At 39.9% G+C, this 16,941-nt stretch overlaps 1 protein-coding gene across 28 annotated transcripts in view; it reads right to left on the bottom strand.

The window, feature by feature from the left end:
• Positions 1–16,941, bottom strand: part of LOC126868279 (MAP7 domain-containing protein 1) — a 207,000-nt gene that overhangs the window by 50,338 nt on the left and 139,721 nt on the right. For 10 of the 28 annotated variants that reach the window (XM_050623565.1, XM_050623564.1, XM_050623559.1 and 7 more), the window contains exons 2-3: positions 15,685–16,253; positions 14,570–14,832 (exon numbers count right to left, since the gene is read on the bottom strand). The exons of the other annotated variants lie outside the window; for them this stretch is intronic. In XM_050623565.1, the coding sequence (XP_050479522.1) occupies positions 14,570–14,832; positions 15,685–15,983 (562 nt within the window). In that variant the 5' untranslated portion in view covers positions 15,984–16,253. The remainder of the gene's footprint in view (positions 1–14,569; positions 14,833–15,684; positions 16,254–16,941) is intronic. 28 annotated transcript variants of the gene reach the window in all.

Raw genomic sequence — 16,941 nt, 5'->3', positions numbered from 1 at the left:
ACTTTAAACATTCATGTTCAAGTGGGCGGTTATGTCACATTTCCAGTTGTAGTAGCTACATGCATAAATATTAGTATACTTATGAGAATTTAAGTACACCTGAAAAATTATTAGGAAATTGATAAAACCTTTAAAAGCTATTATTTCACTTGAAACGTTAACGAAATTAATTTTCTTTTTGTCCATCTTTTCCCCATCAGTTTGATCAATTTTGACATTCGCATCATCATCGTATTTCTTGTTAATTGCCTCTATTCATGCTACGGATTTACAGTACAGATTCAGATTTTGAAGACACTTTTTCCAGCGTCCTATCTAATCCATCTTCAATTTTCTCAATACCTACATTAGAAATCTGTTCAAGTTAGCACATAAATATTACAAATTTACTATACCAGTGTAATTCTTCCAAACAATTTAAACAAATTCTTACTTTCTATGTATAGTGGATCTCAATCTTGCAAGAACATAAAATTTTAATGTTTTAGGCTGATTTTTACGTTTCGTACGAAATTAGTAGGTGCCCTAATACTTGTGAAACGGAGCGTAGCCAACTAAAGAATTAAAAATGTAAAGAATGAATTATTTATTATGATTATATTATATATATGATCGCTGGTAGTCCGTGATTCGAAGTGTTCAGCGAATCGGTAAGTGAGTAAAAGAGTTATGCATCAGCTTGGCGTATGTCGGAATTTTTTCATTGCTAATAGCACACTTGGTTCGTTACCGTGTCTGTTGTATTGCGTAAATGATTGATAACCTCAGACTAGAAAAAAATCTCTGGTAATTATTACACGGAACACATTGTGCTAGCTCGAGTGATAGATAGCCATCTCGAGGCAGTTGCTTCGAGAATTTACGCGTGTATCGTTTCGCCTTAATTCCTCATTAGAATTATCTTTAAGAAACGGATCTCGCACGAAATTTACGGCTGACACCGTTTTTTTTCGACGATCTCGTTTACAGGATTGCTACAATTTGGCATAAAACGAGTCTTACTCGACCATTAAATGGATCAGCTAAATCCCTGTGGAAATACGTTAATTGCCTGTAGACATCTTTTCCATTAGTCAGCCCCCGTGCATTTTATATATTCCATAATGGCAGTTTGACGTCGTTGAAAATTTATTAACAGCCCCTCACGCGATCGTACATTGGCCTGTCAGTTTAAACATAACGCGATATAAATAAAAAACTGTGGCGGTTTACAACTTAGTTCTGCGAGCTTACGACGCTCTAACCAGGACAAAGTTGCCGGTAATAAATACACGGAAACTTCGTTGCTAGGATCAGTAATTAACAACGCCAAACTGTATACCATTCAGAGACAAATGCGTAAATTAAAGAAACAAGTAGTCGAGAAAGTACCGTATTTCCTCCTTCACGAACAGCCTTAACAGTACAATTACCTATTTGTAATATGTACAGTGGTGAATGTACAAATAGACAAATGCTCGCTTGTAAATTCAATTAATCGCATTGTGAAAATTTTCAGGCCTATTTTTCTTTGTAAAAGCATTTAAAAATATATTCCGTGTACTTCGAAACATTGTAAATATAGAGTTGCTTCCAAATTTTTATTCAATTGAGTATTTGATAATTATTAACGAAGTTCGATGTCATATAAAGATTTCCTGCTATTTTATTAAAAGAATTTTTTCTCCAAACAATAACAATGCGATTTTTCATAATACAATTACCTGAATTTTCGAGTATTTCTCTATTCATATGCTCACTGCTGTGCACTGTACACACGTAAATAAGTAGATATATACAGATGTAATTGCATTTCTGTTTCAATAAATGTCAACGTTATTTTTGTCGAAAGCACTTGCATGTTTTTAGTGTACTAATTGCAAGAACAGAAAATCTGTATCCTACCATTTTTATGGATTTAATAACTCTAGCGTTAATAAAAAATGAAGCGTTCCATTCATAAAGAGAGTTCCTCTGTATCAAATGAATCTCATGGATCATCTCCAACCCTCTACTACGACGTTACTCGGATGCTCCAAATATTTTCCGCATTTGCCTCTTTGCCAGACCGTTCTTCGTCAAACAACATGTTCGCCACTCAATTCAGACCCTCTTCTTGCACAGTCTGTCGGTCAACGGCGCGTTCTCACGTAGGACATCGTTGATGTCTGCGTTTCTTAACTGTCGAGCATTTTCATTGCGTTTCCACCATGTCAGCGCAACGAGCACTCTCGTCGTCGTCGTCGTCGTCGTCGTCGTCGTCGTCGTCGGGACTGCCTCGAGGGAGCCACGAGAGCCTCCGTGAACGCGATTCACGAGAAATGTTAGGCACGTATCGAGAAACACATGCACCCTCGTGTCCCTAGTCGAATTTAATTAAAACACCGTGGAATAAGTTTGTTGACTATATCGATAATTTAAAATTAACGAGTGAAAGGAAAGTGCGAAAAACACCTTTATTCCGAAAACGACTGGTTTGATAAAATAGGAAAGGAAAATACCGATCCTTTCATTGATTTTTGATGACTTCTGATTCTGTTACTTTACGATGAAAAAGGTGTAGAAAATGGAAAGAACCTGTTGAGCTCGAAGATGTAGGTCTTTCAATGTAACTGATAGATTAACGAAGTTTTATAAATCAAATAGAGGTATAACTATTAAGAAACAATATTTTAATATTTCCAATATTTTAACGTCGATACGTATTTATAAAATATTTGTAAAACCATGAAGAGGGTGAAAAAACGCACTACTTTTAGTCTGAAAACCAAATAGGGAGACAATTCTGGGAAGACGAGATCGATGAACAACGTGCTGAATTTAAATATTGTCTTTCCCTAAAACATAAAACATGTGACTTACTGTATTCTCTCCCTATACTCTGTATAAAAATTATTTTATTTATTATCAATAGAAACATATCTTTTCGAGCGGTTTTATAAAGTCAACGTATTATCGTATTGGAAGTACTTTTACCGAAAATAAATACATTTATTGTTCAGATAATCAATAACTTACGAGTGTACAGTGTTACGTATACATACAACACCGAGTTTGAAAGAATTTGATATCTTTGTTTTTTATGAAACGCGAGAAGTCTGAAAAGAAATAAAAGGCAAACGTATTTAGAACACAAGATCTTTGTAAATGAAAACGGCTTAATAAACGCTTTCAGAAACGTTGCGTAATTATTTTGTTTCGGTGGAGAGAACCTTCCTACTTGAGAGTATTAGAACAATGAAACATGTAACAGGGAAAATAATAAAAAGTGCATGACGGAGAACGAAAACCATTGGTCGTGGCTACGACAGAATTAACAATAAACCTTGTCGGACAATGCAATAATTATGGTAAAAGCTTTTCACGTGGTGCAATTTTTAAACGACTTCGACTGCAAGAACGAGTGCGAGAAGAAAGGAAAAAGCGATAACGTAACGTAAATGCAACCAACCGAGCAAAAGAAACTATCAACGAAATGCATCCTCCATCGATCGATCAGAAAGCAGCCATGAGAGAAACCACTCGGTTCACCTTCCTGCTACACCATGTGCTCGTATTTTGTGAAATCCGTGCATATATTTGCAATTAGTGTTTACCAGGATTTAGAACGGAAACTGATTCAATTTGATTACCTACAATCTCCAGATGTGACCATACATGTATAGAAAATCGTGAAAGAAACGCACTAAAATCCAATTATGCAAAAAGTGTAGACAGCAGACAGACAGATGTGCAATAGTTACAAGAAGTATTTGCATATATCCTTATTTTCCAATCAAGCGTTTTTATTTTTATCAAATCTGGCATTTCATTCTCATAGCATCAAATTTTTGTGGTCGAGTAAACGTTGCTGTTAAATAATACGAAATTTAATATAACTTGAACTAATTTATTGGCATGTAAATGCTATAATAAATACATTGTTGTGTCAATACCTTTTGTAGTCACTGCATAATAGCGACGAAAAAAGAACAAACGAGGACAAAGAATACGAAGAATTGATCGTAACAGAATAACCTCGTAATAGAGATAACTTTGAAATCCTCCTGTATTTATACTTTGCTACTGCGATATTGGAAGGACGTTCTGCGATTCGCTACGATATACAGAGAAATGTTCGAAGATGATCCTCCATCGAGATAACTTTATAATAATCTCGCGATGATCAATCTACAGCATCGTTTCGCCGTACTTCCATTTCTATCAAATCTGCCGTCGAAGCAAGAAGCGAACTCGATGATAGAAACGAGGGGAAACAAGGAAGCGATCTGCTTCCTCGTAGGTAAGTTCGTGCGACGTCTTTAGAGCCATGTTCTTAACTCGGTTTATAAAACGGATCGTTCGTTAGAATTTGCTACGGTTAATTAGCATTCGAAACGAGTCCGATGAGCCTGTTATTCCGAGACGAGAACTTCACTCTCAGCACGGTGTTTACGAAACGCTGATTAAGAATGTATTTATCGCGCGTGCCGCGTGGAGAAACGCCGGTTATATAAAGACTACGTAACAAGGAGAATTCGCCGGGAAAATCTTGGCGAATGAAACGCGAAACTACCAAGTATAGAGAGCGTAATGAAAATTCCACGCCTCGCTTAACAGCTACGAAAGTGACACTTTCTCCGCGATAAAGCCAATAAGTTTTCCTCCAAGGAAAGATAGACATTTTATAACTGGAAAAAAATTCCATTTCGCCTCCGTCGGTATCGTTATAAATCTTAATTTTTATCTATCTTGAAATAACAAGGTGTATTATATCACATAATACGATAAACCGTTCGCCCCTTAATTAGAAACTTTTATGATTACGAAATTAAAAATTCGTCGAGACAAATCAATTTCAGTTGGCTTCAGAATGGCTTCAGTCCATGTAAATGTAAATACGATATCATTTATTCCTATGTCTAAGAAATTGGCAATCGAGTGGAAGTAATTAAAGCTAGATTTGATTTACGAGAAAACCACGATTTCTTTGATTTTTAAGACTCCTTTTTGTGTTTTTAAGTATTTCATTTGTTACCACTATTTCCTATATCTCGCTCCGTTGTCCATTTATCTTTCCCAGCCTCTTTTACACAAAAATTTATCAAGTATAAATATCAATTTACAATTGGCAAGTTACAAGTCTAATTTCTTTCTTCTATACATATCGTATAGAATTCTCTTCTATATATATTTTTATAGAAGGAAATTTAATAATATTAATAAAATTCCATTAAAAAAATGTCCGATCAGAATAAATTCATTCCCGAAAAGACGAACACGATACGAACGACGAGTTATCTCGTCTTCTTCGGTTAACAGGATAATATTCTTCCTTGATCCGATCAAGCTACCACGATTTCGTCGTTTATCGAAATACGAGCGAGGGAATTTTCACCGCGACATCGTTACCGAATCAATGGCCGGCAAACTCATTTAGCTAGGAATTTAGGCACGCGACCGCATTCAACCGGCGACAACAAAGACATCGCTAGATATAAGTTTAATTGGTACTCCGTGCCAGGTCTGCTCCAATTACCAGAACGAAGCTATTCGTCCACGGACGATCACCGCGCGAACAATGGACTTTATTTTCATGAAAAATGCCGAGGAAAGCGCGGATAGCCTACAGACGAGGCCGTGTCTCCGCGTTTTCGAATAAGGCTCGAGAAGCCTGCTACGAATTGGCTTCGGCACGAGAAAGCCTAGGTCTTTTAATTTGGTACAATAGTGGTGGTAGAAAAGCAGGAAAAAAGCGAAAACGCAAAGTGGTCTCGACGAAAAACGTAAGAGCCACCCTTGGCTCGTGATTAGCCACGTAAATGGAATTTCTCCAACGTTCGACGTACTTCTAATTTACTTTTTCTCAACCTCTGTTATACTTATGTGCACTCGTTGGCTGGATTCTTCGTTTTTTTAGAATTAAACGGGCCTCCTTATCCATATTATGGAATACTCACCTGCAACGAAACAAAGAAAAGACAGGAATCAAAAAACAATTCAACAGACAAGTGAATAGAAGATTCAGGTATGTACAAGCATTAAGAAATTAAGAGCGTACTTCCGGTGTTTGGTTTAGAGGCGAGATGGTTTTACCGAAAACATGAATCAGAAATATGGGATGAAGTTTCTTCGGACAAGACTCTGTGTTTGAGAAAATCGAGTTTGAAAACTCGTTGAACACACGTGCATGTATAATTCGATAACAATTGATCGAAGATTATTCTACACGTGAGAAAAGATAGAAAAATACACGGTAAAATTCTTGTTTGTTTAAGACTTCCGTTTTTGAGAAAATAGAGCTCGAACATGTAATCGAATTCGGCAAATTTTTTAATTCAATATCTTATCTAGTCGAGAAATATCGTCCTGAGGATGAACGAAAAAATTGCATTTTACATTTCTTCACGTACAGTCACGCTATACCTGACTGTTCCGCCAGATACACGACAGCCCATATATATGCATAACTTCTTACATGAATTATATACGAGCCACAAATCATTTTCGGAGTTGGCGCGGAAATTTATCGCGGAGACAGATAAGGCGCGACAGAATTTCGCCGGAAGCTTACGTATACGTAGGTATTTTCTTGTTCGTTATTCCGAGCAAGAGTACGGTCCTTGCGAAATTGCCTCGACTCTGAGGGAAGAAATGCGCGAGATGGAGCACGAGTCGAGCAAAAGGGTTAGAGAGAAATCGCGTATACGAAAGCAAAGCGGTGAAGAGGGTCTGAAGTGTTCCAAGTTGGCAAGCCGCGAGGTAACTTCGGCACTTTCGGCTGCTGTAGTATCGCGCGGCAGAGGAAGAAAAGGCTTCCCTCTTCAATCGTGAGGACTTGCCCGGCTCGAAGGAGCCAGACCGAAGTCAGCGATTCCTATCGACACCGACTACCGACTTATTACGTCCCATCACTGAAACCACCCTTCAAATGATCCCCGAGAAATTGCTACTTTCGTCCTTCTCGAGGGACCTGACATTTGTTTCGATCATCGATACGGCCCATCAACTGAATTACGTAGAGTCTCGAGTATCATTCTGATTATCAGCCATTTTGAGACGGTGCAGCGATAAGATACGTACTGTTTAACTAAGCAAAAATAGCGTCTAATATATGTTTCATACCATACGTAACTTCTAGTCAATAAAATAAGAGCTAAGTAGGGTTCTTTGCTACTGTTAACACATGCAGGCTTTACTGGAACACTACTTCCGGTGAGAAATTGTATGTGTTCTAAATGGAATTATTCATTGATGTTATTCGAGTAATTATGATCTTATATAGTGTATTATATAGCGTTGATTATTAACTGTGAGAATAGAAGTCTCATACTACAATCGGTCAATCGACAGTCGAAAATATCGCGCAGATCTTTGTGCCTTCCACTTTTTGGCTTCAACTTCTGTCGAACAAAAGTAGAAACTTTTGCTCGATCAGACGATACTTTGTTCGCTCTTTCTCTGATCTGTAGATGTAGATAACAGACTTGCATCTCGGTCAGCAACGAAAAATACGAGTACCCTATTTTTAGGAATATGTCACGAAAGGTTGTCCTATTGCATCATAAATCAATCAGACCTACATTTCTTCCATTAACCATCTTGCTATGTACGAACAATATATATTCGTACCACAGCTAGTCAGCAGCATAGCCACGTCGAAAAGGGACGATACGAGTGCCAAGAAGAGTAACTATTGTTTTTGTATAACAGAGAATGAACGTCCGATTTAACCACCCTGTTATACCTTAAAGGCTAACACGGTTGAAATTTTCTACGATGACATTTCAATTTTTTATCTGATATTAAACAATAATAAGACACTTAATTCCATTTGACTTTATTCATTTTTAAAATAACAACAAAAATTTACCACGATGAAACGATTTGCCTTGATGATAATTGTTAAAAGTTATTATATATATTATTTGTTTATTAAAATGATATTTTTCGTATTTATTTTATACAGATAGAAGAATATTTCATATCTTAATTCCTCAGAAAATAGCAAAAAAAGTTTCCTTCAAGTAACAGGATCGTAAAGCTACGATATATTATATGATACTGAAATTTCCGTTTGCCTCGTGTGCTTCGCTCAAGCTCATCGCACGTGATTAGGGCAATTAATCTAGGATTACACGAGTGGGATGCAATTAAAAACCAGTATCGATAACGCCGCCACGGATATCGATGTTGACGTGTTTGCCAGGATGAAGCGCGTTGTGATTTTCTATGGACTTATTCTCCTTTCGAAAAGCGAGGGAGAAAATCACCGGAGAGAAATAGAGATGATGATCCTCGCGAAGAAAATCACGAGAGAAATAGAGATGATGATCCTCGCGAAGAAAATCACGAGAGAAATATAGATGATGATCCTCGTGCAAACGAGCGAGCAAGGGTATCCTCTACGTTTATCGGGTGTTCTACTTTTCCGTATAATATTCCTTTTTTCTTTCACGTTTTTCGCGACAATCCGTTTCGAAGAAGAGCCGAGCGGTCTGAACTTACGTAAACACGGCACGGAAGACAACGCGCAAACACGTTTCCGGCAGCTTCCGCGGGGAACGTTTCCACGTGCTGCGACCAAACAATTCATCGCAATCCCTTTCGTGACATGGAAACTTCGATAGAATTCTCGACAAGTCTATGAAAGTGCGGAAAGTTTCCTCCTCCACGCGATACCCACAGATCCTAAATTCTAACGGCAACGAAACTTCGACAACGGTAAACTGAGAATAAAGAGCCGGAATCGGATGCTGGAAATTGTTTGGGCAAAATGAGGGTAAGCGGCGTAGCTGAGCCAGGAAAATCGGGGATATTATAATTTTAATCGGCTAGTTTCTATGACCACGAACCTGCCGCGATCGATATTAATTTCGTGGCGTTGCAACGTAATTAAAATTTACCTTTTAATCAATTACCACCGATTGTTCGTGTTATCATCGATACAAAAGCACGACGCTGAAATTACTACTTCGACGGAGGAACGAAAACTCCCACGAACAACATCCAACCACCCCTTAGGCTACACCCTTAGACTATTCAACTATGTATTTACAAACTCTTCAACTCCGAGGGAGTACACCGTAAGAAAAAACCACTTGCACGTGAATCGCCGACATATATCCCATAAATATTCATCAGATGCGTAATCTGCATTTACATACCAAAGATAGAGCAAGAGCTCGACGTAAGTCCGGAACTGGTTCGCCGCGATCGCAAACAAGATCTCCAAGTTGAAGAGGCTTCTCGTGGACGTTGCCACGTTGGAGGAGCATTAACGTTCTAACGTACTTTCTCGTTGTAGGATTATGATGAATCTTCGATCGATGAAGGGAAGCAGGCGGAACGCAAGTTCGTTAAACAACGCAAATCGTAGGAAACGACTGTACCGCATTGCGAGACCGCATTATCAAGCCGACCTGCTAACGCCCATAATTCACAGGCTTCTGTAACCCCTTTCTCTCACTTCCTCCTTGTCCATATCTTCTATTTGCCTCTCTCTATTTCCCTGCGTAAGTACACGATATCCCAGCGTGTAACGACGTTCAAGCGAGACACGAGAGAACATCCTATTCCATCAACAAGCTTTAGCTTCTACGTTTCGTTACTACTTGCTTTCGAAACAATTACGCCGATCAAAGGCGAGCATCGATCGTCGAAACGGTTTTGTCGCGGTTCCGTGCCAATTCCGATTTCAGATTCGCGTTTATCTTCGATGTTTCCTCCGTAATCCGTCGGAGATTATGCGTCAGAGTTGTCGGAAGACTGCGAAAAGCGAACAAGGGCTCGGATATTGTTGCGCGCCATGAACAATATGGTGATACAGTTATGAAGTAATTCGACTTCAAGTATAAAGTTTTGCAGGAAATATAATATAAATACAGTGGAATAAGTTTTCGAAAAAACTCGATTTGATATAATACCAAGCAGATTTACTTCAAAGTTTCCATTGGTCAAATATTTGTCACTTCCCTGTTGAATGCTATAAGTTCATTAGATCTGAGATTTCTTTTTGTAACGCTTCGGTGATCGTAAACATTCCTGTACATTTAATGGACAGTCTTCACAAGTATGAACTAGTACAGGACAATTACGGAGCGTTATCGTTCTACCTTTGGCGCATCATCGTCCAACGATATTATTGATTTCCCTCACCACACGGGTATCGCTCACTTCCGCATAATCCTTGTCGAGATTACGAGCCAAAATCGATAGGAGAACACGCCGGGCGTTGATAAAAAATTGTTTGTCGACGCGGAGCTCCTCGTACTCTCGAATATCTCGGTGAATTCTAGACAGCTCGTCTCTTGCGCTCGAAGGCATTGCCGACCAGCGCATCGCATATATTCGCGAGCTTTCTCGACGGCCAGGATCGAAATCGTTCGATGCAACGAGCCAACAGTCTCGTTCAGAAACGAAAAGAAGTTGCGTCAGCTCGAATTAAAACGGAAGACATCGAAACATCGTGTTTCATTCGTTATTATGCATTGCTACTGGCGAGACTCGCCAAGCGTTCGGCAAAAAAAAAAAAAAAAAAAAAAAGAAAGAAAGAAAGGAAGCGAATTGGGCCAAACAAATATCGGACGGCGTGGCAAAATTTCGACTCTCAAACGGCGAGAAGTTGAATCGCGGCCCAATTCCTGTCCTATCCGACCTGATCGAATAGAACGTCACATCAAAAGTGATTTGTTTCGGGATTACGTGAACGTTTGCGATACAGATACGACTCCAGAGTTGATTAGTTGCGCCGACGCATTGAACGAACATCGAGAAATTGTTTTAGATTTAGTTAGTCGAGGGAAAAGTTTCGAAGAAACGAGCGAAAGGGTATTCCGCGATCTATTATTTTACGGCCTGGGATTTCCTAACGCTTTGGTATATCTACTTTTAACACGGTTGCTGACAACCAATGCGATGTAGATTCGAGTCGATAGGTATTTTTAGGTTATACGTATCGTGCCGATTTTACTCTGGAATTGTTTCTTTTTCTTTTTTTAAATAGCGCGTGAGCAGGCATATTATTTGTCATAAAGACATTTGATATATAGTAATTTAGTTTTTATCTGCTTGATTAATGTGATCCTGAATAATCGATACGAGTAATTCTTCGGGGAGAATTATTATACCACTGTATATATTCAATATAAATTATTATGAATACTCCTCGCATATATATATTTTGCTGTTACTTCTTCTCTCTCTATATTATACAAAATGAACTAAAATTTCTTAGAGGTTTCCAATACATGTAACGGATAGATGTCGAAATGCTTCTGACCGATACTGTACTTATGTTAAATTTTATAAAACAGAAAAATCATACGAATATTTGTTACCATACAGCATTGAATCCATCGCGAACGTAATGCAGTGTATGCAAAATCATATGAAGGAAAGCATCGAGTTTCACTGGAAACTTCAAAGCATTAAACGAAGTGAAATTTGCGAAAGTGTGCCTTTAACTTTCGTTCGTTCCCAGAAAAATGAAAATACGAAAAATTATTTAAGACGCCAATGTAAGTTTGCTTACTGAACACGTTCGTATAAACATCCATGGCAGAGTACGCAAAGTACAAATGAAAGAGACTCGATAATGGGATTCATTTGTTTTGTGCGGGTCAGTCACCGAGTATCTCACAATCAGCTGAATTTTATCGAACGAAATTCTTCGCCTTCGCTTTCCGGAACGGGACAAATTTTCGCGGCAAAGAAGATCGTCGACGAGTAGCTCGATAAAAAGGCGGAAAGTCGTTTGAAGTCTGACAAAGAAAGCGTCGCGGGAAAGGAACTTCCGGCTGGTTTGCCGTAGCGGTAAATCGCGCTCTTCTTTTACAAACGAATTTCTCACAGAGATACCGCAGACGACAAGAAGTCGAGCTGACTGTGAGTTAATTGTTCGTAATCTACCTTTGGATTTGAAGGATCGTTAGATCGGCGACAGATGATTTAAAGAGATCGCTAAAGTTGCTCAGTGATACATTTAACGATGTCATATGAAAAGTATATCTGTGATTAGACGATACGATAAGTGGAAAGCTTCTTATTCGAGTCCAATCGTAAGACATTTAAAATTGAAAACTTTCAATATTTGATTTATTTAAAAATCTGGAAAATCAAATATTCTTAACGTTGGAATATTTAAATACTAGAAAATTGTGACATTTAGAAACTAGGAATATCTAATTATTTAACGTTCTGCATATTAAAATATTTGAAATTTTTTAAAGTTGGGAATTTAGAAATTTAAATACCTCACGCGCCTTTCAACATTTAATCGTATTGAAAGCGTTTGCTTGATGCCATAAAAGCTTCCATACAACCCTCGTGGAAAGTTAGTTCTGGGAAACGAAAATCGCGTTAGCGCAGTAAAAAGGCTGGTGAATTGTTCACGTGCCCGCCTACTATTTCGAGAATTCAAAAAAGACTGCGAACGTACGTAAACTTAGTGAATATTTGCTCTCTGAACGTGCGATAGTCAAGTTTTTTAAAGTGCGAGTACTCGTGCCGCGACGAATACACGAACAAGATAAACGAAGCTGAGAGAACTCTCGCGGATGCTGTGATTTCCTTTAACTTTATTTTTTTTTTACCAATCGAAGTTTGCTAATATTTATCATCCACTGCAAACGAGCTTTGGAAAAATATCTAGAAAAATGGCGAATATGTTCCGGACAAACTTCGAAAACTCAATTCGCGTGTCCTTGCGCTGCTAATTTGCCTGGATGGAGCTATCACGATGGCCACTGGCTTGGCAAACTCGATTTCCTCCGTTAATTATCGTGTATCGACGACGAATACGACGGACAAGTTGTCCCACATAACTACTTTCGTTTTTGCTTAAAGCCATTAACGATCCTATCAATTATGCTGGCTAAATTTTATAAACACACATTGTTCAGACTGTAGACCATGTACCACTTACGTAACATCGCTTTATAAATAATTTCAGGTACATCCCAATTTTCATTCCGTAAATGGTGGATTGAAAATTAGCGTTGTAGGTCACGATTTTAAGAATTAGATTTTACGAATTTAGATTTAATCGTTCGATCAATCAGTGCCATCAGTGTCAAGTGTCATCTGTTTAGTTTGATAATTAATTAAACGCCGTATCCTTCGACCATTGTCTTAGTCAATTTTGATATTTATACTATTCGATTTGTAAATATATATATATATGTCGGAGCGGACATTAAAATTAGGGTTAGGGGCGTGAAACGAATCTTCGTTTGGGTTACACGTTGTCGTTATGCAATAGAGAAGACATTGACTAGTGCAAATACGATTATTATAGAGCTGGACAAGTAACCGTGGTAGTTAGGCACTCGAGAAACTAATGACCATGATCCTAGGTTCAATAACGAATCCGCGGTCGACGGGATGATAGATGAACGTACTCACAAAATCTAAGTCGGATGCGTGATATTCACTGGTCGAAAAGGGTTACTCCTTTCATCAGTGAGATCGCGAACGAGAATGCCTTTCCCGTCCCGATGATGCCACAGAAGAAAACTATAATGGGATGTGTCTAAGGATACGAGATCATCGGATTCGTCGAGAAAAGCCTTCGTTCAGAAAGTAAGGGAAATTGACGTTGCTGCTAATTGGTCAATCTCCATATCGGTGGTTAGAAAAAGATGCTAGCCGCCTTCGAGGGAAAGTTGCTAGTGGGAGACGCCGCTCGTTGAAAAATATGTCTCCCCTATCTTCCCGTAGTTGGGACAAAGACTGTTTGTCTGTTTGAAGGACTTTAGTTAACTAAACCTTAAGATTTATAACGGGCCCTCGGGCTAGCCGAACATGTACTGCGGAGACGCATCGACATCTGGCAATCATCTTACTCGAAGAATAGGGTCTGCGTGTGGCGAGCCACGGGACAGAAACCGTTGGAATGTTTACTGTCGCGTGTCGCCACGAATATTTCCTTTAAGGAGAGCTATAGAATTACTCCATACCTTTGCTAGGCAAAGCGTTCATCCCGTGACCGCGGCTACGTTCGGCGACTGACTGTCGCCTCGAGCCCAAGCTCATTATCACAACTCTCGAACAATTACAATCGGATTGAATAACTACAATTGTTCAATTACAGACTCCGGTGTTCTTTCATCTCCGACATATATTTATATTAATATAGTAATTAGATGTTCTATCGAGTTTTATATATCCTTATTCACTGACTGATTCCATATGTCAGATATAAAGTTCGGGTTGTTTAGTTCATCTGAGATATTTTCGGCTATTTTAGACCAGGAAGTTACGATAACACCAACGTATGATTGTTAATTGATTATTCTCATCTGAAATTGTTGCAAATAACCTTCACAATTTTACGCCTTATATTTTGTACAGAATACGAAATTCTACAAATTCGAAATACGAAATATTAGCTGATTAATTATAACAATTTGGTTCAGTTATCGTGTTCTGTACGAAACCAGCAGGCGTCTTAATACTTGTGAACGAGGATGTATAAACAATCAAAAATCCAACATAGACGCTTTTCTACTATTCTCATATCGATCTATTCTCCATAAAAATAAATGCTCTATTTGTAGCACGTGCTATGGCACGCTAGCAAGGAAACATCAACGACAAAGAGAAACAATACCTTCGTCGCCAGAAGTTGAGGAGTTGTCCTCTGGTTCGGGCGACGATCCTGGAGATCCAGGGGATTGTCTACCGAGTCTCGAGTCTGGTCGGCCATACTCGTATCCTCCGCTTGATCCCCTGTTGTCTTCCCACTGTCGTCCCTTTTCTGGGGACACTGATCGTCCGTCCCTCGTGTCTGCCGTAACCGAACCTCGCTTCCCGTCCTTCGCTTCGGGGCAGCCCAATCTTTTCCCGAAATCGCCGGACACCGTTGAACGCTTCCTGGGGATTCCGTGACGGGAATACGTTTACGCGCTTTCATTCGCCAGACGGCCAATTCGATCGTTAACGAACTTTCGATCTCGACGGGAACTTAAATTAGCCGCGCGGAAATCGCGAACCCCCGGGCCTCGTAGGAACGATCGAATTTCCGGTACGATTCCCCACGTGGCTCGATCTCGACGATATTCTTTGATTGGCTTGAAAAACATTGAATTTTTATGGAAAGATTTCAATAAGCGTAAAGATTATCGCCCGCATTGAGGAACTGCGTCATTGCGGATGGAATAGGGAATAAGTAGATTTGGACTGTGTCTGGTTCGGCACTATTTTATATCCACTTTATGCACTGTGATATTCTACTTAGATGTATACGCACGGTCTGTTTGAGAAGGAATGAAATTTATATCCCTTCGATTATTGATTAGTGTTCGTTCTGAGATCGTTTAACAAGATGACACGAATATATTAATTAGCGTATTTTATATACCATATACAATTTTTAGAGTACCATATAAAATTAAAGATTAAGGCGATGATTGGTTAACCGTTAACGATGAATAAAACGAACAATTTTTACAAATATGATCAATATTCGACGTAATATACTCGCAATTCCCTTACTTCTCAAACAAATTGTGCATACCTTTGCATATTTTCTTGATTCACGGACAATTGACATTTAAGCTTACGTGCTTTATAAACATTTGACATTTGACTTCATCCCTCTTTAGATTATCATGTCATTCAATCTGTACAAACAGATAAGAATATGAAACGAGCCGAGATCAAAAGCAACGCGACGTGCGATCGTATACCAGAGAGGCAAGCATTTCGCGACGGTTGTAAACGTACTCCCTGGAGTCGCCTGAAGCGGTGGGCGATCTCCTTCCTGTGAAGTCACGGAACTCCGTAGTGCACGTTGCTGACGACGACGGCTGCTGCGGTGATCTTCTTCCGCTGGTCCCTGAATCTCTGGCTTCGTGGCAGGCGTCACGGACATTTGCCAGGTCAACGTTGGCAGTAGTCTTTGCTTCTTTGGCGGGAGATGGCGGCGGAGACGTTGGTGGTGATGGTGATGAACTTCCTGCACGACCAGAACTGTAGCACACGGCTGCCTTCCGCAAAGTCTCCCTGCACAGCTCGGAGAACATACTGCCTCCCCCATGGCCGTGGCCCTTACGGACCACCCTTCTTCTTCTTTAACTTCCTCCTCTGTTCCCTCGTTCACCAAGTTCGAACGCACTCGAACTCGCACGTTCAACTCGGTGCTTGGCGTATTCGTCGGATACGTTTCACCAATCCTGGCCACGTGCTTCCAACGTCGACATCCTCGTCGTCTGCTTCTAGGGAACCCGTAGCCCGCGGTTCCACCGTCGCAAGAATCGCTCGATACTACATCGTTACCCGACCCCCGTCTACAGCTATTGTTTCAACGTTTAAATTAAACGAAATAAACGCAGAGGAAGGAAATATGTATGCGTGGTCGACTACGGGGATCTTATGCTCGAGCGACCAGTTACCATCCTGACAGGCTTATCTTGAAATTTAAAATTCCCACGGCAGATGCACGCTATCCAACCCCTGCATTTCATATGTATGTAGTAAGAGAAATACAGCTCGAATTTCACCGTGTACTTTGGTAAAATCAAGAAACATTATCTCCAAGGAGCAGCCAGCTTGAAATAATTAAACGCTGCGGTTACAACGGTCGAGGAGGAAGCTCGTCCTCGCGTAGGGTGGAACGGCGGAGCACCATCGCGAACAACGTGCACGAAGATAGTTCTGGATAAAAACTTTACACGTAGACCGATTTGCACGCTCACGAGCGCGGCCTACAAATCCCTCGTAACCGACGTGTACCGCCGCAGCGGCCACACGTAACTTCGATGTAAACGCGTTTACGAGAATATAAGGGTGGAATGAGCTAGAGGGAGAAACTGATCGAGAAGTTTGGGTCGTTTCCATAAAGCACGGGACGAGCGTGCGCTATCGGCGTAAGGAGCGGCTAGCAACGCTAAGGGTGGAAACGATACGTCCAGGAAATGGCGTTAGTTAGCGACGAAGACCAGGAAACATTCCGTGAGGCGTATGCCGTAATAAAAATGTCTG

Source organism: Bombus huntii, chromosome 8, assembly GCF_024542735.1.
Source record: "Bombus huntii isolate Logan2020A chromosome 8, iyBomHunt1.1, whole genome shotgun sequence".
NCBI classification, from domain to species: Eukaryota; Metazoa; Arthropoda; class Insecta; order Hymenoptera; family Apidae; genus Bombus; species Bombus huntii.
Note: the sequence above shows the minus strand (reverse complement) of the source record. Positions and strands in the feature narration are given on the sequence as shown.